The sequence below is a fragment of the Aquila chrysaetos genome, chromosome W, assembly GCF_900496995.4.
Source record: "Aquila chrysaetos chrysaetos chromosome W, bAquChr1.4, whole genome shotgun sequence".
Classification (NCBI taxonomy): Eukaryota; Metazoa; Chordata; class Aves; order Accipitriformes; family Accipitridae; genus Aquila; species Aquila chrysaetos.
Window position 1 is genome coordinate 11,092,303 of NC_054457.1, and position 25,502 is coordinate 11,117,804.

Here is a 25,502-nt window from a genome sequence, read left to right on the forward strand (position 1 = left end):
TTTAACGTCAACCTTTCTTCAGTGAGGAATATAGTTTTCAGTAGTAATAGATTATTATTATCAGTGTGTAGTATATTTTTAAACTAATTATATACCTGAAAATTGTGCTTTCTGTACTACACTGAATTATAAACAAACTCACCCTACTGAACTATATGTGTAAATGTATACGTTGCGTTGGGACTCTGTTCATTGACAAGTGGAGATCTGGTTAGAATTGTATTCTCTGTTTAAAATTTGAATAAATATTATTGTTGAAACTTTAAATCCATAAATCCAGTGTTTCAGATTTGTGCCTGGTTTTCACAATCACAAATTGGCCATGTTTGGCATACAAAGATCACGTGTACATGTTAAGGGGAGCATTGGGTGATTTGATAGTGGAACATCTTTCCTAACTTCTGTATGCTTTTAATATTTCTCATAATGCTTTATTTTATAAGGACAGCTTAATTTCAGTTCTCTTAACATAACCAGTTCTGTCTTCCCTGTAGTCTGGGGATTATTGAACAGTACGACCAAAAGAGGTTGGAACTAATATAGTCCAATCTGTTCTTCTTTTTCAGTATTACAATCTAGCTTTCTGTCGGCACTAAAGGAACTTGAGTGCGTGAATTGTTTAGCACCAAAGTTAAAGCATTGCTTTTTTCACCATCTTATGTCTCAGTGCACTGAAGCACATCATTGATACATCTGTGTGACTGTTTATGGAGTCAGCCTTGTAATATAGTCTGATTATTCACATTTCTTTGAAATAAAGAAACCCTGTTTGATTCAGCACTTAAGTAATTTTATTTTTCTCAGACTTTGGAAACTCTATTAAAAGTGATTTAGAACAGTGGTAATTTGCTGTTTGATAGCATAGAAACCTTTAGAAGAAAGTATATTGACTTCCCTGACGGTTGACTTAACTGATATTTTTCAAGATGCATCTGCCTAACCAAGGTAATTGGCAAATGTTTTCTGACTGGCGGGTATAATAAAATATGAATACCTATTTAAATAATACTCTAAAGTCTCTTGTTTGCAGATACTCTTATGCAGAGTGAGTTTCACTTTGAGGTTTCAGTATAAGGGTAGGTGCGGTGGGTTGACCTTGGCTAGCCACCAGGTACCCACCAAGCCGCTCTGTCACTCCCCCTCCTCAACTGGACAGGGGAAGAGAGAAAATATGATGAAAGGCTCGTGGCTCGAGATAAGGACAGGGAGATCACTCAGCAATTACCATCACAGGCAAAACAGACTCGACTTGGGGAAATTAATTTATTACCAATCAAATCGGAGTAGGATAATGAGAAATAAGAACAAATCTTAAAACGCCTTCCCCCCACCCCTCCCTTCTTCCCGGACTCGACTTCACTCCCGAATTCTCTACCTCCTCCCCCCGAGCGGCACAGGGGGACGGGGAATGGGGGTTGCGGTCAGTTCATCACACGTTGTCTCTGCCTCTCCTTCCTCCTCACGCTCTTCCCCTGCTCCAGCATGGGGTCCCACCCATGGGAGACAGTCCTCCGTGAACTTTTCCAACGTGGGTCCTTCCCACGGGCTGCAGTCCTTCAGGAACAGACAGCTCCAGCGTAGGTCCCCCGCAGGGCCACAGGTCCTGCCAGAAATCCTGCTCCAGCATGGGCTCTCCATAGGATCACAGCCTCCTTCGGGTGCATCCACCTGCTCTGGTGTGGGGTCCTCCATGGGCCACGGGTGGATATCTGCTTCACCGTTAACCTCCATGGGTTGCAGGGGGACAGCCTGCCTCACCATGGTCTTCACCACAGGCTGCAGGGCAATCTCTGCTCCGGTGCCTGGAGCACCTCCTCCCCCTCCTTCTTCACTGACCTTGGTGTCTGCAGGGTTGGTTCTCTCACTTATTCTCATTCCTCTCTCCCAGCTGCTGTTGCGCAGTGGTTTTTACCCCTTCTTAAAAGAATTGGAATTTGTTTCTTGAAAAAACTTTTTTTATAGGTTTGGTTTGATTATGGAGATTTGAGGAAACAATTTGGTTGCGTAACTAGCATGCATAATTGGCAAGGGCTAATTTCTAGGCGCAAGAAGATAGTAACTCTCTGACAAGTCATGAAAGACTGAAAAGGCTTCTACAGAAGCCTTCTTTGGGTGAGCTGTCTAGCTATGCTTCATCTGCTGTAAACCATAGGCAGTGTTAAAAGTCCTATCCTGTGTTCAGAACAGAGTTTGGTTTGGGAAGAGTCAGCAATTTTGTTGCTTTTTTTTTTTTTTATTATTGTCATCTAGATAATATTTTTAAAGCAGTTGCAGTTTTAGGAGCCTGTTTTACACTGGTTTTCAGTGGGAGTTGGATGTTTAATTCCTTGAGGTGTCTTTAGGACTGTTAATGTAACTTTTTAAAATTTTTTTTTTTTTTTTTAACGTGTCTATATTAAACCAAGGTTGAGAGGAATTGGGAAAATATCTCTATTATTTTTGTTTTCTTTCACAGCACTTTGTCATGTGAATGGGCATTAATAGTTGCTGGTTTTGATGGCATGCTTTGAGTCGGCAAAAAGCTTTTGAATCATTATATGGTGGTAACGTATCAAAAGATGACAATTTGGGTTTTAAGATTTTCTACTTTATCTAGGATACTAGGATACCTTTTTTTTTCTTTTTTTTTTTTTTTTTTAATGGGACCTTCCTGGGCCAACTTATCAGATGTTAATAAGTTAACGTTAACTAACTGGAAGGCATGTCCTATGAGGAGCGGCTAAGGACTTTGGGCTTGTCTAGTTTGGAGAAGAGGAGGCTGAGGGGCGACCTCATTGCTCTCTACAGCTTCCTGAGGAGGGGAAGTGGAGAGGGAGGTGCTGAGCTCTTCTCCCTGGTATCCAGTGACAGGGCACGTGGGAATGGGTCAGAGCTGCCCCAGGGGAGGTTCAGACTTGACATTAGGAAACACTTCTTTACCCAAGAGGGTGATCAAACACTGGAACAGACTTCCTAGAGAGGTGGTCGGTGCCCCATGCCTGTCAGTGTTTAAGAGGCATTTGGACAAAGCCCTTAGTAACATGCTTTAACTTCTGGTCAGCCCTGAAATGGTCAGGCAGTTGGACTAGATGATCGTTGTAGGTCCCTTCCAACTGAACTATTCTATTCTGATGTTTAAAGTATGGATCTGCTCTGCAAAGTGACTGTACAGAAGTGTCTCCTTTTTAGTCAGCTGTTCTACTTCATGTGTATACAAAGACATTGGCTTTGTTCAGTGACAAAACGTTTACTAGAATTAGCTCAGCTACCAGTGCAAGTTGGATTCTCTTTGCTCCTTCCCCCCCCCCCCCCCAACTGTGCATCAACAGACTGCATCACCTATGCATGTCAAAACCTTCAGAGGCAATCAAGTTGAGCAAGTGTAATAAGTTCTAACTTGACTTGTGGAGACCGTTCTCTTCTGTTACTGTGGAACAAAAGAGCAGAGTTCTGTTGTTAAGAGTATTGGGTTTTAAGATCATGTGAATTTGAGGATATTTGGTATGGAAATCATTGAGTGTGTAAACAAGAAGTGGTAGAGTGCTGCTAAAAACATTCTCAGGGTAAAAAAACCTATACTGTTCCTGTCCTTAAAAAATAAAAAACAAAACCAAAACCAAACTAACTCCAAACCCCAAAAACGCCCCCCCCCCCCATCCCCCCCCCCCCCCCAAAAAAAAGGGGATGATGCTGATGGAGAGTTAAGAGACTTGACGCTTTTTGCAGCTCTGTTGGGCTTTTAATGTAGATATGCTTCAGTTAGACGAAGTGTGGCTCGGTATTCATAATAGTCATCTTATGCTGGCTGGAAAAAGATCCCTTGCACCTGTGGATCATCCGCATTCATTATTGTAGAAGTTCTTTTGTGGTCCTGATACACAGGCTGTTTAGCGATTTCTTACTGTAGTGCTGTTTTTACAGATTATCTAATTACAGTGGCTGCATCTTAGTAGAGAAAGGGACATGTATACGTTTTGATACCTGCATACTGGCAATAATAGATACTGTGTGGTTAAGCTGTAAAAGTGTCTTGTTTCCTTAACTGCATGGATAAATAGCTGTTTCTAAAAATGTGTAACAAGGTTTAGGATAAAGTAAACAATGTTGATTATTCTACTGCATCAGCGTTCTGAAGACAACTTAGTTGTGGAATTCACTGTAACAACCTATTGTAGAAAATCTGATGGTAAATGAGTTTGGATAAATGTCATTGCTCTGGCACAGTATGGTAGTTCTTTATTCTTATGCATTTACTTTGTACCAAATTATGAGGATTTCTGCTGTTTTTATGTTGCAATGGAATGTATATTTGTACTGGTTTTGGCTGGGATAGAGTTAAATTTCTTCATAGTAGCTTGTATTTGACTATGTTTTAGATTTGTGATGAAAACAGTGTTGATAACACAGGGATGTTTTAGCTATTGCTGAGCAGTGCTTACACAGTGTCAAGGCCTTTTCTGCTTCTCGTGCTTCTTCACAAGAAGTTGGGAGGGGACACAGCTGGGACAGCTGATCTCAACTGACCAAAGGGACCAAGCTGTGGGGAGGAAGGGGGGGATATTTGGAGTTATGGTATTTGTCTTCCCAAGTAACCATTAGGCGTGATGGAGCCCTGCTTTCCTGGAAATGGCTAAAGACCTGCCTGCCGATGGGAAGTGGTGAATGAATTCCTTGTTTTGCTTTGCTTGTGTGCACAGCTTTTGCTTTACCTATTAAACTGTCTTTATCTCAATCCATGAGTTGTCTCACTTTTACCTTTCCGATTCTCTCCCCCATCCCACCAGGGGGGGAGTGAGCGAGCAGCTTTGTGGTGCTTAGCTGCCGGCTGGGGTTAAACCATGACAGTATTCTTCATTAACCAGAAAAATGCAGAGTGGGAAGCAACTGCCTACATAATTCCTCTGCAGAAAAGGGTCTAGAGGTTAAAGATGTTATATGAGTCAACACTGTTAAACTGATATTTTCCCGTATGGATTTTCTAATTTATAAATGGGAATATAGCTTGCAAGATGTGGAATTTATCCTTTTGGTCTAAGTATGGATAAGAATTCATATGGAATATTGTGGCTGGTTTTGACCCCTACACTTACAGAAAGATATGGTTGGATTTGAAAATCCAGAGAGTGGTAGGAATTATTAGATTAGAAAACACAACCCTCAAGGAAAGATTAGTTGTACTGCAACCCTTTATTCTGAGGAGAACAACAATCTGTTTGCCATGTCCATAGTGAACAGGACAATGAAGAATAGGATAGTGAAGCATTGAAATAGATTTCTTAGAAGCAAGCTATGGAGTCTCTATCACTGGGGACCTCTGAGAATAGGATGGATAAACATGTCTGTATTGGGTTTGTGTGGGAAGGTTTTGGTAGCAGGGGAGGGCTACAGGGGTGGCTTCTGTGAGAAGATGCCAGAAGCTTCCCCCATGTCTGATAGAGCCAGTGCCAGCCAGCTCCAGGACAGACCTGCCACTGGCCAAAGCTGAGCCAATCAGCAACGGTGGTAGTGCCTCTGGGATAACATATTTAAGAAGGGGTGAAAACCACTGCGCAACAGCAGCTGGGAGAGAGGAATGAGAATAAGTGAGAGAACCAACCCTGCAGACACCAAGGTCAGTGAAGAAGGAGGGGGAGGAGGTGCTCCAGGCACCGGAGCAGAGATTGCCCTGCAGCCTGTGGTGAAGACCATGGTGAGGCAGGCTGTCCCCCTGCAACCCATGGAGGTTAACGGTGAAGCAGATATCCACCCGTGGCCCATGGAGGACCCCACACCAGAGCAGGTGGATGCACCCGAAGGAGGCTGTGATCCTATGGAGAGCCCATGCTGGAGCAGGATTTCTGGCAGGACCTGTGGCCCTGCGGGGGACCTACGCTGGAGCTGTCTGTTCCTGAAGGACTGCAGCCCGTGGGAAGGACCCACGTTGGAAAAGTTCACGGAGGACTGTCTCCCATGGGTGGGACCCCATGCTGGAGCAGGGGAAGAGCGTGAGGAGGAAGGAGAGGCAGAGACAACGTGTGATGAACTGACCGCAACCCCCATTCCCCGTCCCCCTGTGCCGCTCGGGGGGAGGAGGTAGAGAATTCGGGAGTGAAGTCGAGTCCGGGAAGAAGGGAGGGGTGGGGGGAAGGCGTTTTAAGATTTGTTCTTATTTCTCATTATCCTACTCCGATTTGATTGGTAATAAATTAATTTCCCCAAGTCGAGTCTGTTTTGCCTGTGATGGTAATTGCTGAGTGATCTCCCTGTCCTTATCTCGAGCCACGAGCCTTTCATCATATTTTCTCTCTTCCCCTGTCCAGTTGAGGAGGGGGAGTGACAGAGCGGCTTGGTGGGTACCTGGTGGCTAGCCAAGGTTAACCCACCACAATGTCTGAATAATTTAGGTAAGTAATCAACTTCAGGCAGGAACGGATTAAATTGCTTCCTAGAATGCTTGCAAATCTAAATATTACCAGTATAAAGGTTGACTTAAAAGATGTTTCTCTAAGAACTGGAATGAACTCTGTGTGAGCAGACTTCTAACTGACTAAATGCTACCTGCTACCCAGGCACAGAGATTTCTTACCGCTGTTGTGTCTCAGGCTCATTTTTTGGGGATCTGTTTTATGTCTTCCTATACTATAAACCTTTTCAATTAGGGACTTGCCTTCAGGGTATAATATAGCAGGTTTTTCCTTTTTTTAGCCCTGCCTCTTATAAAATATAGTTATTTAATAATAAGTCATTGCAAGATTAATATTTGGGGTTCCTGTATGAGAGTTCACTAAGATGTTTGGAATAGGATTCTTTTAAAAATCAAGTTGACCATACTACTTGAAAAATGTTAAATATTGTGAACTTCTGGAGGGCTTCCTAAGATCCTTTCAGAAATATTTATTCTACTGACTAGTCATGTTGAATAAATTGATTTGGTTTTCTTATATTTGCCTTTTTACATTTTGTGAACTAATTGCTTTTTCTGCAAGAGTACTTTTCTATAGAATAATGAATCTCAGTCAGAAGTCAGTCGAAGTATAACATGGTTGTTATTGGTTAAGAAGGCAGGAAGAAATACAATTGCTTTTCCAGGTTCAGTTGTTTTAATGAAGGTATGACTTCACAGTCAGCTGAAATATGTGGCATTTCACCATGCCCTGGGCTGGAAGCACATTTCATGTAGCTGTCATGAGTTGGATGAGAGAGCAGAGCCACCTAAGAAATAATTTTTGACTGTATGGAAAAGATTGCTAGTTTTGACATGTGAAAGGTAGCAGTAATATGTCCAAGAAGAAAGGATACTGCTCCTTTCAGTGCCTGCACAAATGTGGACTGAATTAACGTAACATGTTGTTGCATCCTCAGTATGTCAGCAATGGATGGTTTCAATGGCATGTGTACTACTATATATTTATTGCATCATGGGTACATGCCTGACTGAAATGACAGTATAGTCTTTAAGTGGAAGCCAATTTTTGTTATTGCCAGCTATATACTTAGTGATCTTGGATATGAAACACTACTTGACTTCAATTGTACGGAAAAAGAATTACTTGATTTCCCATCTTCCTTTGGATAAAAAGAAAGTTGAGATAACTTAGTGTAGTGTTTCTAGGTTGTATAAAGCAAAACATATCATGCAAATGGATTAATATAATAAATGTGAGCAAAATAATTCTTCCTTAAATTAAAAAATTAATAGTTCAGTATTCAGTTACATAACTATATAATATGAACTTCTGTTTAGTTCAAGGAAGAAATCTCTAAGCATTTCAAGTCCCACACTGATCAGCTTGTTTTGATATTTGCTGGAAAAATTTTAAAAGATCAAGATACTTTGATTCAGCATGGGATTCACGATGGACTCACTGTTCACCTGGTCATCAAAACGCAAAACAGGTAACATGACTGATGAGCAATATTCTTTTTACCTCTAAGTAATAAAAATATTCTTAATACCTAGTGTGATAGCTTTCTGTTGGGCAAACCTAGGTTTGACTAAAATGCATTCAAAAGCAGTACAAATACTCCTGCTATTGAACAAGAGAAGCAACCCAAATTCTGTAAGGTTGTGTCCCTAGATATCATACATATGCCTTTTGAAAGTTAATGTTATCTTCTAAACTGAGCCACTACTATTAAATCAATTGAATCAGCTCCTTAGTTACAGTTGGTGCAGAATAACAGTCTGAAGACAATCTGTCCTTGATCTGTTTTACTGCATGGTAACACCCATGTTTATGCCCCTGCAGTAGACAGGTGTGGTGAGCATACAAATTGGGCAAGCAGCCTTTAGTGCTTGTGCTAGTTTATGATGGCATTAACTTTGTGTAACTACATTGTTACCATGCTCTTACAGTCTTAAAAAATATTGAAATTGTGATATTAGTTTTGTGATGAAATAAGACTTTAATTTAATTTGATGTTCAGTGGGGCGTCCTACTAAAGGTGTGGTATGGAATAAATCCTGTATTATAGCTCTTGCTAGCCTTCTCTTCTTTAAGACCTGGACATGGAATTAGTACTATTTGAGGGGGTAGGAGTACATCAGGATCCCTAAAGCAAGGTAAGAACTGAGGAAGCAATTCATTGACAGGCATCCTAGGGATAGTATGAAAAGGTGGTGGTAATGGTTGCAGTGATGCCCATCCATTTTCTTAATGTTAGAAACTACCGTTCTGAAGAAGTGATGAGATTATAGATGTCTGAGAATCACAGACCGGTTGAGGTTGGAAGGGACCTCTGGAGGTCATCTGGTCCAACCCCCCTGCTCAAGCAGGGCCACCTAGAGCCAGTTGCTTGGGACCATGACCAGATGGCCTTTGAATGTCTCCAAGGAGGGAGACTCCACAAGCTCCCTGGGCAACCTGTTCCAGTGCTCAGTCACCCTCACAGTAAAAAAGTCTTTCCTTATGATCAGACAAGAACCTCCTGTGTTTTAATTTGTGCCAGTTGCCTTTGGTCCTGTCACTGGGCACCACTGACAAGAGCCTGGGTCCATCTTCTTTGCACCCTCCCTTCAGGTATTCATATACACTGATGAGATCTCCCCTGAGCCTTCTCTTCTCCAGGCTAAACAGTCCCAGCTCTCTCAGCCTTTCCTCATAGGAGAGCTGCTCCAGTCACTTTATCATCTTCATGGCCCTTTGTTGGACTCCCTCCAGTATGTCCATGTCTTGCTTGTACTGGGGAGCCCAGAACTGGACACAGGACTCCAGGTGTGGCCTCACCAGTGCTGAGTAGAGGGGAAGGATCACCTCCCTCGACCTGCTGGCAACAGTCCTAATGCAGCCCAGGATACCATTAGCCTTCTTTGCTGCAAGGGCATGTTGCTGGCTCATGTTCAACCTGGTGTCCACCAGGTCCTTTTCTGCTAAGCTGCTTTCCAGCTGGGTGGCCCCCATCCTATCTTGGTGCATGGGATTGTTCCTCCCCAGGTGCAGGACTTTGCACCACTTCTCCATGTTGAACTTCATGAGGTTCCTGTCAGCCCATTTCTGCAGCCTGTCAAGTTCCCTCAGGATGGCAGCAGGATCCTCTGGCATATCAGCTACTCCTCCCATTCTGAGTCATCAGCAAGCTTGCTGAGGGTACACTTTGCCCCATCATCCAGATCATTAATGAAGATGTTAAACAGGATTGGATCCAGTATTGACCCCTGGGGTACACTGCTAGGTCCTGGCCTCCAACTAGACTTTGTTCCACTGATCACCACCCTCTGGATCTGGCCACTTAGCCAGTTTTCCATTCTCCTCATCCAGCCCCTACTTCATCAGCTTCTCTATGAGGATGCTATGGGAGACGGTGACAAAAGCCTTCCTGAAGTCAAGGTAGGCAATATCCAATGCTCTCCCCTCATCTACAGGGACAGTCATTTCATCACAGAAGGTTATCAAGTTGGTCAAGCATGACTTCCCCTTGGTGAATCCATGCTGACTACTCCTGATGGCCTTCTTGTCCTTCATGTGCCTGGAAATGGTTTTCAGCATTAGCTGCTCCATCACATTCCAAGGGATTGAGGTGAGGCTGGCTAGCCTGTAGTTTCCTGGGTCCTCCTCCTTGCCCTTCTTGAAGATAAGAGTGAAATTTGCTTTCCTCCAGTCTTCGGCCACTTCTCCCAGTCACCATGATGGATCAAAGATTATCAAGAGTGGCCTCGCAATGACGTCTACCAACTCCCTCAAACGGCATCCCACCAGGGCCCATGGACTTACGTATGTATGTCCAGTTTGTTTAAGTATTCCCTGACCTGATCCTCTTCCACAAAGGGTACATCTTACTTGTTCCAGCCTTTTCACCTGGTCTCAGGGGCCTGGGATTCCTGAAGGACAGTCTTGCTAGTAAAGACTGAGGCAAAGAAGGCATTCAGTACCTCAGGCTTTTCCATGTCCTGTGTAACCAGGTCCTCTGTCTCGTTAAGCAGGAGTCCCACATTTTCCCTAGTCTTCTTTTTGTCACCTATGTACTTATGGAAGCCCTTCTTGTTGTCTTTAACATCCCTTGCCAAATTCAATTCCATTTACGCTTTGTCTTTCCTAACTCTGTATAAGAAAGAGAGACTTGGACAATGTCTTTGTATTCCTCCCAGGTTACTTGTCCTTGCTTCTACCTTCTGTATATTTCCTGTTTGAGTTTGGCCAGGAAGATATCTAGAGATAATAGTTTATTTTTTTAGAAATAATAAGAATGTAAATTAAGATTCTCAAGTATGATACTGTTCCTGTATTAAATGTCATTATTACATTATATTAAATGCCAGACCTTGTGTACTGGGTCTGGCTCGGATGGAGTTTTACTTTCCTCATAACAGCCTGTATGGTGTGGCGTTTTGGATTTTTGACCTAACAATGTTGATAACACACTGATGTTTTAACTATCGCTGAACAGTGCTCACACAGCATCAAGGCCTTCCTTCTCTCTTTCTGGCTCTGTGCCTGCTCCCCCCCCCCCCAGCGAGTAGGCTAGGGTTGGCTAGTTGAACCAAGCTGACCAAAGATATTGCATACTGTATAATGTCATGCTAAGCAATAAAACTGGGGGGGGGGACTTTTTCAAAGTAGCTGTTGCTTGGAGACTTGGCTGGACATTGGTCTGCTGGCAGGAGGTAGTGAGCGATTGCCTTTGCATCACTTTTCTGTTTGGTTTTTTTTTTCTTTGCTTATTAAACTGTCTTTATCTCAACCCATGAGTTTTTCTCACTTTTGTCCTTCCAATTCTCTCCCCATCCTGCCTGGGGTGGGGGGAAAATGACATTGTAACTGGCTGGGGATTTAACTGGCTGGGGTCAACGTACCGCACCTTGTTCAACTTGTAATTTTTTTAACTTGCTTTTTATAGATCACAAGACCATCCAGGTCAACAAACACACACCACTGGCAGTATTGCTACCACATCAATATCAAACAGTAATACCTCAACACCAGCTTCAACAAATAGCAACTCTTTTGGCTTGGGTAAGAATATTTGTTAGGTAACATGGTGGGTATCTTGGTTTCAGGTAAGTATCCCTGGAGCGTTATTCTAATGTAAACGGGACTTAAAAAAAAATAAAATAAAATTACTGATTACAAAAATCTGTGGTATTGGTTGTAATAAGTTTCTGATCAGTAAGTTATCAGAGGTAAGTTGTTTCCTTAATTTTTATGTACAGAACTTCTGGCTTGTGCTGTTTCATCTTCAGTAGTAAGGTGCCACTGATCTTGTATTCTGGCACTATAGGTGCTATTAAACTAGTCTCTTCCTCCTCCTCCTTAACAGTGCATTTGAATTGGCCTGAAGAGAGTATTGAAGTTGGACCCATAACATCATGACTTGGAACAGAAGTAAAAAAGTTACTCCTATCCTACAAACCAGTATTTCTCAGGTTCTGAGTCTGCATTATCATACCCTTTCAGGAATAGAGACAGAAGTCTATTGATTTAAAAATATTATCTCTTTCCATAGTTACTGGGTTTTGTTATTCATGCTCTTTCATTGTTTGCTTTCTTTTTAAAAAGCAAAACAAAAAACCCGGAAAAACTGTGTTAAGCAATTGCTTTTTTTAGTTGTAAACAGTTCTCCAGACTGACTAGTACCTTCTAAAAATGTGAAACTTTTGTGTTTGCTGAACTCTGCAGAGGAGGAGAATTTAAAGCATTGTTCTTGTTGCATCAGCAAAAAGAAGAGCTCTACTTTTTGTTTAGAATAGGGAGTATGCATTGTATTAAGAGATTCCTTGTGGCAGTGGTCTGTCTGCCTCGTGGTGGTGGTCTGTCTATAAATGATTATTACAAATGTATTGGAAAGTGTTGGGAATTAACCTGAGGCCCCAAAACTCAAACATCCCTTTACTGCAGCTATAGTAAAGTAGAAGAAAAGCTGTTATAATTGTAACAAGTTATATTTCAAATGCGGTTTGGATTTCTAGGTGTCTCGTTATGTAAAGAAGCAAACTCTTAGTGGATGACTCCTTAACAGCCTTGCAAAGATAGAATTTCCATTGACTTTCATTATTTTGAAGTGTGGGTTATGTTTATGTATTTTGTACTTAGAAAGAACCTGGATGTGTTTAGAAATGTACTAGAAGCTGAAAGTTTAATTTTTTTTTTTTTTTTTCTTTCCTCTTAAAGGTGGCCTTGGAGGTTTGGCAGGCCTGAGTAGCCTGGGCTTAAATGCATCAAATTTTTCAGAGTTACAAAGTCAGATGCAACGACAACTTATGTCCAACCCAGAAATGATGGTTCAGATAATGGAAAACCCATTTGTTCAGAGCATGCTTTCAAATCCTGACCTGATGAGGCAGTTAATTATGGCTAACCCTCAAATGCAGCAACTGATACAGAGAAATCCAGAAATCAGTCACATGCTGAATAATCCAGATATAATGAGACAGGTATGTAGAAAGATCTCTAAGTTCATGACTTTTAATTATACTGTAACTGTGAACAAAAGAGCAAGAATTGGGCATGCTTAGATGAGTACTGAAATATTGTTGAGGAATTTAGGCTTGTTAGACAATCTGTAAAAGGTCACCAGAGGAAACTGATGTTTTTATTTCTAGCTGCTGGTGTCTGAAATAAGCTGATAATTTAAAAAAAAAAAAAAAAAAAGCAGCATAGTTTTGAAAGATGCTGAAGACTGTATAATCATATCTTCCGAGTTTAGAGTTGGATGCCACTTGAAATCTTCTGTTGTCCAGTCAACAGTGAGTTTACTATAAAGTAATAATTCCAGTTTATGTAACTGTGGGTACTTCTGATTGCTTCTAAAGTTGTGTGTTATGTAAGGTATGCCTTATGTGGCAGAAGGCATCAAGAAACAAATGGAGGCTTTGGAAAATTAAGGTATTTATTTTTCAAGTTAATGTTATAAGCTGCATGCTGTACTGATGTTAGAAATGGTAGAAATATATGTGTTGAGAAGAGACAAGAAAGAACAGGATGGTACATTCAAGGGTTTTTTCTTCTGTTTAGTCAATGCTTTCTGACTCAGCCAGCATACTGACAGTTGTGGCAGAATGTTGGCTAAATATCAAATTCTATTGACTCCCCTCCCACTAAGCTGACATCTTGATTTGGCTTTAATCCTAATTTCAAATGGAGTTAGACATTAGTAACTGAGATACTGTTAAATGCTGATGTTTTCACTTTAAAATGGATTATTTTTTTTTTATTAATACAAATTAAACGTTCTACATCATTAGACACTAGAACTTGCTAGAAACCCTGCAATGATGCAGGAAATGATGCGAAACCAAGACCGAGCCTTGAGCAACCTTGAAAGTATACCAGGTGGCTACAATGCCTTGCGACGTATGTACACAGATATTCAGGAGCCAATGTTGAATGCAGCACAGGAACAGGTGAGAAATGATTGCAGGGGGCCACTGAAAGTAAATGTTTTGGGGGGGGGTGTGTGTGTGTTTTTTTTTTTGTTTTGGTTTGGGTTTTTGGGGGGGGTTGGTTGTTTTTGTTTTGGTTTGGGTTTTTTTTTGTTTTTTTTCAAAAATGAAAGAAGATAAATAATGTAACTTTTCAAACGTGTACTTGACAAAACTTAATTTCTTGAAGCTTAAAGTCAATGTGTGGCTTGTTCCTATGTTCTTTTAAACTTGAAGGAATAAAGATTGTTTTGTGAGTTTGATAAGCTATTTTAATGTTAATAAATTTTTGTTATATATATTCTAAATTTATTTATTTTTAATTCTTGGACTTATAAAATTCCTGAGGTCCAGGAAAAATTAAGAGTGTGTTTAGTAACTTGGAACCTAAGGTGGGAAGAAAAAAAGGCTTTGAAATTTTTCTAAGTTGGAAACCACTATGCAAAATATAATCTTACTGTGATCAAAGTACTAGTGTAGTAGCAAATGCTGAATTTAAAACAAGGTGTGAATAACTTTGTTGTTGTTGTTGGAGATAATATCTCTTTCAATGTTGGTATCTTTTCAGAATATTTACAATGGCTTATTTTAGGACGGTGATTATAATTTATTAAGAGCCATCAACATTTATCTTCATGTGTAATTTTGGAAAGGTAACTTGCCACTTCTAGCAGACATAAAAATAGTTGACTAATAGATGATATGTGTTTGTTTTTCCTTCTGTAGTTTGGAGGTAACCCATTTGCTTCCTTAGTAAGCAATGCATCATCAGGAGGGGACAGTCAGCCATCTCGTACAGAAAATAGAGATCCTTTACCAAATCCCTGGGCTCCTCAGTCCAGCTCTCAGAGTTCCACAAGTACCAGCACCAGTGGTGAGAGCAGTGGCAGTAGTAATGTCAGAAATACCACCTCTGCTAGTACAGGACAGAGCTCAACTATACCAAATTTGGGACCTGGATTAGGAGGTGTGTCTGTTATTGCAATTGTATATATTTGCAAATATTCATGAGTTTGCTGAAATGATTCTGTTGTTAGAAAGAGATGTTTTGATTCAAAGTTTGTATTGCTGTTTATTTCCATAGAACATTTGACTAGTATCAAAGTCCTCTGTAGAAAAACAAACATGAAAAGTAAACCAAGAGTACTAACAATACTTGTGTACTGCCTTAAAATAACAAAAGTAGGGAATCTGTAGATGAATGATAATGATTTTTTTTCTGTTTGGAGACAAACAGGAAAACAGCTAATAACGTAGATACTTAGCGAGGATTGCTTGTTGGATACAACCTCTGGCTTAACTTGTTTCTAGGGCAGATGCATCTGTGTAAGCAGAACCACATTGAGATGTATTTAACGGGCTAAAGCTCATTTAAAAAAAAAACCACAACCAAACAAAAAAACCATCCCAAAACCAAAAACCACACAGTTGTATCCCAGTTCTAGGCAGTCTAATTAATTTGATTATAGTCAAGATTTTTACTGAAATGACCTTTTACTTTTTTTTTTTTAAGTTGGTATGTTCAACACGCCAGGAATGCAGAGCTTGTTACAGCAGATAACAGAAAATCCACAACTTATGCAAAATATGTTGTCTGCACCCTATATGAGAAGCATGATGCAGTCATTGAGCCAGAATCCTGATCTTGCAGTACAGGTAAATGTTTTTGGTGTAGCAGTGTGTTTTTTGCTCTGAAGTGAAAAAAGGTGTTGAATTTATGATACAGTTATATTTTCAAGTAGAGTAAGCAGAGTAATTGTGCCAACTTCTCAACAATAACTTGTCTGTTGCGAATGGTCCAGTTTTTAAAGTATGTTAATGCCTTACTTATTGAAATTATTACCCAGTTACCTTTAGCAATCTGTTGCAGTAAGTTTCTTCAATTTGTAGTTGGACATCATGTCAGGCATTCTCTTGTAACAACTTGTAAGTTTGTGTATGTTTCATGCAGCCCTATAATTTGTAGCCTAGCCTAAGAACCAGTTAAACAAAACAAATGCTTTGATTATAAATTAAGGTAGATCTGCTAGTAAATAAATACCTACCCTAGCTTGGGAGGACAGAAGTGGAGGGGAAGGAGTTGGTGCCATATCTAGCTGTTATTCTGGTTTTCATTTCTCATCTGTGATCCTTGCTCATGATAAAAGTGCTGATACTTACTGCTGTTTTATGAATGATATTGTAGAAGTGCTTTCCAATTTTACTTACAGCAATAATGTCCAAAGTCAAATCTTGAACTGAGATAATATTATTATCTTTTGTATATTAAACACTTAATTGGAAAATATCCCAGGCTTTTTGCAGATGATGTTTACAAGGAAACCATCACATCTGTAATGGAGGCTGAACAGAAAAGGCTTTTCTTGTTACATAAATGAGGTTGCTTTGGTGAGGATCTGGCAAGGATTCACTTCAAAAGTTTAACACACCCCACCCACCCCACCACACCCCCCAAAAAAAACCCAACAAAAACTAACCCACAAAAAAACCAAACAAACCCCAACTCCACACCGCCAATGATTTCAGTCAGTTCTCAGGCTGGTGGTTCGTTGTTTCAGAACAAGTATTGGCCAAAGGAGAAGTAGGAGATAATTACTCTGAGGTTATCATAGACTATTATCTTGTTATCTGATTCATATGTTGTAAATAGTTGTCTTAAAATCCACTCTAGTATTTACTTTTTGATTTACTGCTTGATCTATGATGTTGAATATTTTTGTCCCATAGATGATGTTGAATAATCCTTTATTTGCTGGAAATCCTCAACTTCAGGAGCAAATGAGACAACAGCTTCCTACTTTCCTTCAACAAGTAAGATGAGATACTAAGTGGTGTTAATAAATGTCTGAAATCCAGTGAGCAATTTTTGCAATAAACTCTGGTGCCTTTCCTTGATTTCACTTAAAGCTAGATTCTGTTATGTGTATTCTCATTAGTTTTAGACACTGAGTTGTATTGTCCCTTGATAATTAAATGCTTGATTTATCTCTCCATCCCTTTCAAAAGTTAAATCTGGCTTTTAGTGGATGTTTTTGTCTGTGACTAGCACAACTGCTTTGATTTGCTGTTGTGTCTTTGCTTAGAAGAAATGACTTGTTCTTACTGTGCACCACCCAGAGAAAACCTGTTTCCTACGTGATTTCTTATGCAAATTAAAAAAAAAAAATTCCCACTACTAAGATAAGCTTTTACGGTACTTTTCTCATACCTCCTCCACCCTGCCCTGATTATTTGGGGTAAAGAGACCTTACAGCATTCCTTGAAAGAGGCAAGTCATAAGCTAATACAAAAGAAGTGGAGTGGGTTCTGAAGATATTTGCCTGTAAAGATTGCCTTACCACTAGTTTTCCCTCTTACACCATTATGGTTGCAGCCCCAGTATTTGCTTTATCTTAACTGTCAGTGTATACTAGGACTGTATCCTTTAAATGGGACTAAGCAAAATTTTTAGGAATTAAAAATTTAATCCAGTTCATGAGTTCCATCATTAGGCAGTCCTTGCAAACCGAAGTAAATGTGTGTTGCCAGGATCTCATTCAATGTATGCAGTGTTATAAGTAAAATAACAACGTGAATTTCATACCATTAATGATTGCACAATGCTCCAATCTATCTAGATCCCTCTGCAAGGCCTCTTGTCCCTCAGGAGAGTCAACAGCTCCTCCCAGTTTAGTATCATCAGCAAACTTGCTAATGGTGCATTCAACTCCTGCATCCTGATCATTGATAAAAATATTGAACAGAACTGGCCCCAGAATTGAGCCCTGAGGAACACCGCTGGTGGCTGGTCGCCAGCCAGATGTAGCCTTGTTCACTACAACCTGCCCTTCAGCCAGTTCTTCACCCAGCACACCGTGTACCTGCTCATCTCTCAGTTGGACAACTTGTCCAGAAGGATGCTGTGAGGGACAGTATCAAAAGCCTTCCTAAAATCCAGAAAAACTACATCCCCCACCTTCCCTTCATCCACTAGGCAGGTGACCTTATCATAGAAAGATATCAAATTAGTTAAACAGGACTTTCCCTTTGTGAACCCATGTTGACTGTGCCTGATGATTGCATTGTCCTTTAAATGACTTTCAATAGCACCCAGTATGATCTTCCCCATAATTTTCCCAGGTACTGAGGTTAGACAAACCGGTCTGTAGTTTCCTGGGTCTTCCCTCACACCCTTCTTGTGAATTGGAATAACATTGGCTAGTTTCCAGTCAGCAGGGACCTCCCCAGACTCCCAAGACCTTTGGTAGATGATTGAGAGGGGTCCTGCTGTAACATCCGCTAGCTCCTTCAGTACTCTGGGATGAATCCCATCAGGCCCCACGGACTTGTGAACATTCAGCTGGTCCCTTACAATTTCAGTGTCCACAAATGGAAAGTCACTGTTCCTGCAGTCATTGTCCTCCAACTCAGAGGACCAGGCAGCCCAAGGTCTATCGGTATTATTAAAGACTGAGGCAAAAAAAGCATTGAATGCCTCTGCTTTTTCTTCATCCCTATTAGTCAGGTGACCATCTTCAACAAGTATTGGTCCAATGTTTTCTTTAGACCTCCTCTTGCTATTAACATACTTAAAAAAGCCTTTCTTGTTGTCTGACACAACACTGGCCAGTTTCAACTCTAATTGAGCTTTGGCCTTTTGTGTCTTCTCCCTGCATGGACGAACCACGTCTCTGTAATCTTCCTGCGAAGCCTGACCTCGCTTCCAGAGATCATACAATTTTTTTTCCTCTTGAGCTCCACGAGGAGTTCCCTGTTCAGCCAAGCTGGTCTTCTGCCCCGCTTGTTTGACTTATGACACAATGGGATTGCCTGTGCTTTTAAAAGGTGGTTCTTAAAAACTGACCAGCACTCATGGACTCCTAAGCCCTCAAAGGCAGATTCCCAGGGGACACTGCTAAGTAGCTCCCTGAGTAGCTTGAAGTTTGCTCTCTTGAAATCCAGGGTAGCAACTCTGCTGTCCTTTTTTCTCATGACACAAAAAATTTTTCACTCGTGATCACTGTGGCCAAGACAGCCACCTACCTTCACATTTCCCATGAGTCCTTCTCTATTCTCAAACAAGTCGTCTAGGAGGGCATCTTTCCTTGTTGGCTCAATGAGTACTTTTGACAAGAAATTATCTTCCACGAACTTTAGGAATTTCCGAGACTTGCTCGTCACAGCAGCATGGTATTCCCAGTTGATGCCTGGGGAGTTGAAATCTCCCATAAGGAAAAGGGCTACCGATCCAGAGATTTCTCCTAATTGCCTATAGAATAACTCATCAATGCTATCATCCTGGCTGGGTGATTGATAGTAGACACTCATTACGACATCTGCTTTGTTTTCCATCCCCCTAATCTTCACCCAGATGCTCTTAATGCTTTTGTATCTCTTTCCATCAGTATCACCTTGGGGTTTATCTGCACAGGTAGCTCTCTGCTGTCTTCTCCATGTTAGGTCAGATGATCAACAACATTAACAGATGAAGTAAACTAGAGAAGTACCTGGATGTTCTCAGAATGTTGACAGTATCACAGCCCATACTTCCTCACTCATCTGTTGTCATTATATTACGGGATTGGATGATGGAAACTATGAAATGTTCCTCTGTATAATGGAAAGCACTTGCAGTAAATGGCCAGTTGCTCAGCACAACTAGGAAAACGCATCTGTGAGATACTCTTTCTAGTCCTTTTACATAAGTTTTACCCAGAATTGCTGCTACTCTACAGCTGGAATTAAAAACATTAACAGGGATCCAAGTCACCTAAGTGCTCAGAGGATCGTTGGGTCAGTTTTCTGTAAAAACAACTCTAAATATCAGACAGTAAGTCATGGCTTAAAGATTATTTTCTTAAACAAAGTAATCGCAGCAGCTTACTTCAGTGAATCTGAAATGCTTTCCTCCTTTAAAGATTTGGATTAATTTCACCAGCTATACATTTAGCTTTTCCTCCTCTGACTTTTAGCTATCACAAAGATATAAATCCAAGAGACAAATGGAGAGTGTTTAAAAACTTGCTGTGCTCAAGTCTCATTACACACCCATATTTCAGGACAGAATCAATACTTGATCTTTGTGCCCTATTCTGCTCTTCTGTTTTGCACCAGAGGAAGCTTAACCTTAATTTGTGCAGTTTTTTGAATCAAAAAATTTTTTTGCAGCAGAAGGAATTTGGTCTAGTTACCAAGTGAAGGCTGCTGAGATTAATCAGCCTGTCTGCTATTTGAAGCAGGTCTGGCTACCGAGAATTCTAACTGAAACAAATAACTTGTCACTTACATGTAGCATCTATAAGCAGAGGTGAGCATCAGCCATTAGTTTTGGTTTTGTATCTAAAATAGTCTGATTTTTAGATGTTTAATTTCAGAAATCAAAAGTATGTCTTTTATCTGTGGATGCAAAAGTCAGTTTTTAGTTACATTTTCAGTAGAATGAGGGTCCTTGAATATTAGGTTTGCTAGTATGTTTTGCAGAGTATTTGTATGTCTATAGATGTTGATGGCACTACAGATATGAACACATACACATATTATCAGGATTGAATAGCTGTAGTCTGAATTTAGTTAGAAAAAGATGTTTTATAATTTCCTGTATTAGATACCTACTAGTCAGGTTTCACTGTATTCAGCCCTCTTGCTTACCAATAGTATGATATAGGAGACTAATTTAGAATTACATTGAACTAATATACTCCTATGGCTTTGGAAGATAATAAAGTCTACTAGAAAAAGTAATGAGAAATACTTTTCCTTATGTTCTCCTTATTTAAAAGGAGTCTAGAGAGCTCATTGATCACCTCCTGTGAAAGTTTTCTCAAAAAAAAAAAAATCTGAAGGATTTAATGTAAACATTCAAATACAAAGTTGAGAAACAGCAAAGTTCTGAAAGGATATCAGATTTTGTAAAACATCTAGTGATAAAGATTAACTTTGAATGTCTGTATTATTCAATTATGAGTTTCTCTCCTGTTTTTAGATGCAGAATCCTGACACGTTATCAGCTATGTCAAACCCTAGAGCAATGCAGGCTTTGCTACAGATTCAGCAGGGCTTGCAGACACTAGCAACGGAAGCACCAGGACTCTTACCAGGGTAAGAATTGGTCATACAAATTTATACAAGAACTTTTCTCTTGTGTTTGGGGGTTTTTTTTCAGCTTTTTGTCTTTCTTTTTAACATGTAGAGGTTTATCCAGTTTTTACAGACTGTTCCTCTTGCATTTTTTAGTTTCACTAAACTTGTTTTAGAATCTGTCACACTTTTGTCTGCAATGCACTTTTAAGCAATGATGGCTATGGTCTTTGTTTTGGTGCTTTCCTGAAGTTGTCATCCATTTTTTATTTGACAGAATTTTTACTTAGTAATTGCATATAATAGGAAGAGACATTACAACGAAGTCATTTTCTATGTTAGTGATGTACTTCTCTTTGTCATTTGTGCAGATTCAATCCTGGTTTAGGTGGATTGGGAAGCACTGGAGCTCCTACAGGGTCCACTGTATCTAGTTCTGTTCCCAGTGAAAATACAAGTCCAACATCAGGGGCTGCTGAACCTGGTCACCAGCAGTTTGTCCAACAAATGTTGCAGGCACTTGCTGGTGCAAATGCTCAGGTAAAGTAGATCACTGTATTCTAGTGTGTGTGGGGGGTGGTTGTTGGTTTTTTTTAAATATCCAGCCTCCTCCAGTATAAACCAACAGAATGCTTCTGGTCAAAGGAGAGCAGAGGAAGCTTAAAAGTGATGTTCTAGCTGTGCAAATAAATGCTGGAAAAACATCACATTTGAGTAAAAGTGTCCTCTGAATGGTTGATTGTTGTACACCTATCTTCATATCCTTGAGTTTCTGAAATGCCTGGAAAGAAGCAGATTAAGGTGTTAAAGGGAAGACTGGTTCCCTGGCAAGTGAAATGTGGGCTCAGACAAGAAAAGAACTTAAGCATACTGAACATCATTATCTCTGTATCTGTGTTGCTGGTTGTTACTCTGTAGCCGGACAGCTCAGGTTATTTGGGGCCTGAATTTGTAGTATGCTTCCCTGACATCCTGCAGGTCCAGACTGCACAGTGTACATTGTGTTAACATACCAAGTGGGATTCAGGCTGGAGAAGGAGTGCTGTGTGAAAAAGCACCATTACACCATGGTACATATCCAGTGTAATGGCAGACTGCTGGTAAAAGGGACAGTCCTGCTCTTATCTCCTCTGTTGCCACAGAATAAGGCAGTTCAGCATGCTGATCTGACAGAAAAATGTTATTTTATGTAACCATGAGAAAGTGGTGGTAGGCATAGCTATAGGAAACCATGTTCCCATAGATATTTTTATCCTGCCAGATCTTATGCTACGAATTCAGTATTCTGTTTGGTTTTGCTTGGGGGAAGCAGATGGAGGGGGAGAGAGGAGTGTTTAAATTTCAGCCAGTATATTTGCATTTTACTGGTTTGGAAGTATATGCGGTTTTTAAATACTGGTAGGAATTTCTCAATGGATGAAACTTAAGTAGAACAAAAGAAAAATTAGCAGTAGCTGCAAAAATCTTGTGTTGATATATAAACTGTCTCACTCATTTCAAAAAGTGGCTTCTCAGTATTACTCTGACCCTATATACCTAAAGCATATTATTTTCATATAATTGTTCTGTTTCAAAAATGCCTCCGAGTTGAAGATCATACAACTGAAATTGTTGAGAATTTTGCCACTAGTTTGAGCAATTTATTTGAGCAAGATCAACTCCATAAAGCACAGCTGTCACTTTGCCTTAGGCTGAAGTTTTTCTAACTAGAATTTTGGTAAATTTAGTCAACAAATACTTGGAGCATTAAAGAGGTAACTTTTATGTCAAGGAAAAAAGCCTACCACATTCACTGTTGCTAACAGTGAAATTCTCAAAATCCTGCTGTCCCACATTACTAGATTAGACTCTTTCATTAAAAAAAAAATCTGCATGCACATCTTTAAGAAACTGTTCTTGGGACACATCAGATTTAACTGTTCCTTTGTTATCAAACAAGCAGCTGCTCTTCTAGTTCAAAAATGTCACATAAGTGAAGTTATTCTTAAAATTTGAGGCTAATCTGACTTGTTTGATCAATAATTCAGTTGTGAATGAAATTTGTCATAGTCTAGTTTGGGGAACTTGAAAAAGATGCATTCAGAAATTAGTAAAGACAAGAAGTGGTTCAGAACCAACTATGTTTAAATCCTGTACTTTGCCAAATGTGTATTATGCTTTTATAGCTTGAGATTTTTCTTCTTAGCAGTTACAAAATCCAGAAGTTAGATTTCAGCAACAACTGGAGCAGCTGAGTGCAATGGGCTTTTTGAACCATGAAGCAAACTTACAAGCTCTAATAGCAACAGGAGGAGATATCAGTGCAGCTATTGAAAGGCTGCTTGGTGCTCAGCCTTCATAGCAGTGTTTCTTTAACTCAAAAATGTAATTTATTTTTGATAACAGCTCTTAAATCTTTAAAATAGTTGCTTTATTTCATTCTGACAATTGGGATTGTCTTATAACTAAAATCAGTCATGCATTTTAAGGTCAAGTGCAGTAGTTTTCTTCAAACGGGGAATTGATGCATTTTCACTCAGTTGTTGCATGCATGGCTTTTGTTCTTTGTTCTTTCTTAATTTTTTTTTGAAACAATACCAGCTTTCACAGTTGGTTGAGCAGGCTTTGTCTGACTTACAACTGTCCAATTTATTTACTACTAAACTATCAGCCTTCAGTAGTAATTTATGTAGGATACAAATTAAAAAGGAAACAATTGAAGGCTATAATTTGTGGGTACCAGTGCTGCTTATGGTGATTTTGGCATGTATTTTTTTGCTAGCAAAATGCTGTAAGATTTATACCACTTAAGTAATCTACCATTTTTGCTTTTATTTGTATGAAGTATAAACACAACATATACAATGGAGACAGCTTCTTTCTAGAAATTTACGCGTTGCAATAGAATGAAATTATAAGTAACCAAGAAAGGCCAGGGAAAAAAAAAAAAGTAGTAAGACATGGTTTTTAGTGTAGAATCTTCCAGCATCTTTGGTAAACATCTCAGAAAAAATGCTTAGGCAAGTTCATTTAAAATATACTGGAATTGCTGTTCTAGTTATATCTTCACATCTAGCCATAAAGAAGCTTGCATTGCAACATTGTCTCATTGCAGTACTGTTACAGATTAACTGTAAATTATCTTTGTGCAAATTAAAGGAGCACTGCCTTGTGCTCTGAAATAGTTTCTAAGGCATTTTGGCTTGTTCCACTGAGATTCTAAACATGCGTTATGATTTGTAATCGGAAACATTACCTTCAGCCATTGTCATGTGATATTCTAATTACTTTTAACCACCACGTAAAAAAATACTGTATATCTCTTGAGTTTTTATTGGTAGTTACCTCTTGTGCACAGGTAATAAATGAATTAAAAAGTATTTAAGCATCTTGTTTCAGTGTGTTTGCAATTGGTGATTATGCAGCATTCAAGATGACTGACCTTTCAATGTTAGCTCTGGGACTATTTACAGACTTTGGGCTAAGATTAGCAAACAATACTTGGAGTATAAAGTGGATGACAGAGAGGAAGGGTCATATGATACTGAAGACTATTTAGATAAAGTGAAAGTAGTGAAATAAAGCATTCTGCCGTGTGTTACTGAATAGTATTTGCTTTTTATTGGTCTTAGGTGTCAGTGTAATTGTGAACATTCTGTTTTAATTCCTGTATTGCATTAAACACTTCATCTGAACAATCTTTTCTTTTGGTACAAATATAAAGCCAGTTTGCTCTAAAAACCATTGCTTGCAAATGGTTTAAACTTACTGGCCTTGACTCAAATTTGTTAATAAGTTAAATGAAACAAATTTATAATGGGATATAAAGGAAGGTGTTGAGCACGCTTTCTTTTACGTACAATGAAATTAATAAAACTCCTGGCAAAGCCAAGCATGCAGATGTTACAGGGAGTAACTGTGTTGTATTCTTCTCTCAGAAGTTTCTGTTGTCCAGTAATCTTGTCTCTTACTTCAGCAGTAAGTAAATAGATCAAATACTGCTGATGCACAGTACTGGGTAAAGTTCAAGAAAATCTTAGTTGGCAGGCCTCTCTGCCTCTGGATCAAAGTCTCATAGATACAGCAACATAGAAGTTGCCCACCAAGCCACTCTTATCACTCCCCCTCCTCAACAGGACAGGGGGAGAAAATAACATGGTAGACAGAGCCAGTTTCAGCTGACTCCAAGATGGACCTGCTGCTGGCAAAAGCTGAGCCCATCAGTGAAGTTGCTGGTGCCTCTCTGATAATGTTTAAGAAAGGGTTAAAAGAAAAAAAGCTGTGCAGCAGCTGTGAGAGGGAGGAATGAGGTAAAAATGTGAGAGAAACCACCCTGCAGACACCAAGGTCAGAGAGGAAAGAGGGGGAGGAGGTGTTCCAGGTGCCAGAGCAGAGATTCACCTGCAGCCAATGGTGAAGCAGGTTGTCCTCCTGCAGCCCATGGAGGATCATGTTGGAGCAGATATCCACACCGCAGCCTGTGGAGAGCCTGTGTCAGAGCAGGCGGATATGCCCTAAAGAAAGCTGTGACCCCATGGAGAGCCCATGCTGGAGCAGGTTTTCTGTCAGGACCTTTGATGGTGTGGGAGATCTGCGCTGGAGCAGTCTGTTCTTGAAGGACTGCACCCTGTGGAAAGTACCCATGCTGAAGCAG

At 40.0% G+C, this 25,502-nt stretch overlaps 1 protein-coding gene across 5 annotated transcripts in view; it reads left to right on the top strand.

Moving 5' to 3' along the window:
• Window positions 1–24,449, top strand: part of LOC121232838 (ubiquilin-1-like) — a 1,092,736-nt gene extending 1,068,287 nt beyond the window's left edge. For 2 of the 5 annotated variants that reach the window (XM_041121292.1, XM_041121294.1), the window contains 10 exons: window positions 7,703–7,854; window positions 11,293–11,408; window positions 12,564–12,826; window positions 13,637–13,795; window positions 14,540–14,780; window positions 15,327–15,469; window positions 16,541–16,624; window positions 20,775–20,890; window positions 21,241–21,409; window positions 23,055–24,449. In XM_041121292.1, the coding sequence (XP_040977226.1) occupies window positions 7,703–7,854; window positions 11,293–11,408; window positions 12,564–12,826; window positions 13,637–13,795; window positions 14,540–14,780; window positions 15,327–15,469; window positions 16,541–16,624; window positions 20,775–20,890; window positions 21,241–21,409; window positions 23,055–23,210 (1,599 nt within the window). In that variant the 3' untranslated portion in view covers window positions 23,211–24,449. Of the gene's footprint in view, window positions 1–7,702; window positions 7,855–9,892; window positions 10,174–11,292; window positions 11,409–12,563; window positions 12,827–13,636; window positions 13,796–14,539; window positions 14,781–15,326; window positions 15,470–16,540; window positions 16,625–20,774; window positions 20,891–21,240; window positions 21,410–23,054 lie in introns of those variants that run through there. The other 3 variants (XM_041121295.1, XM_041121293.1, XM_041121296.1) reach the window with 3 other exon arrangements.
• The last annotated feature ends 1,053 nt before the right edge of the window (window positions 24,450–25,502 follow it).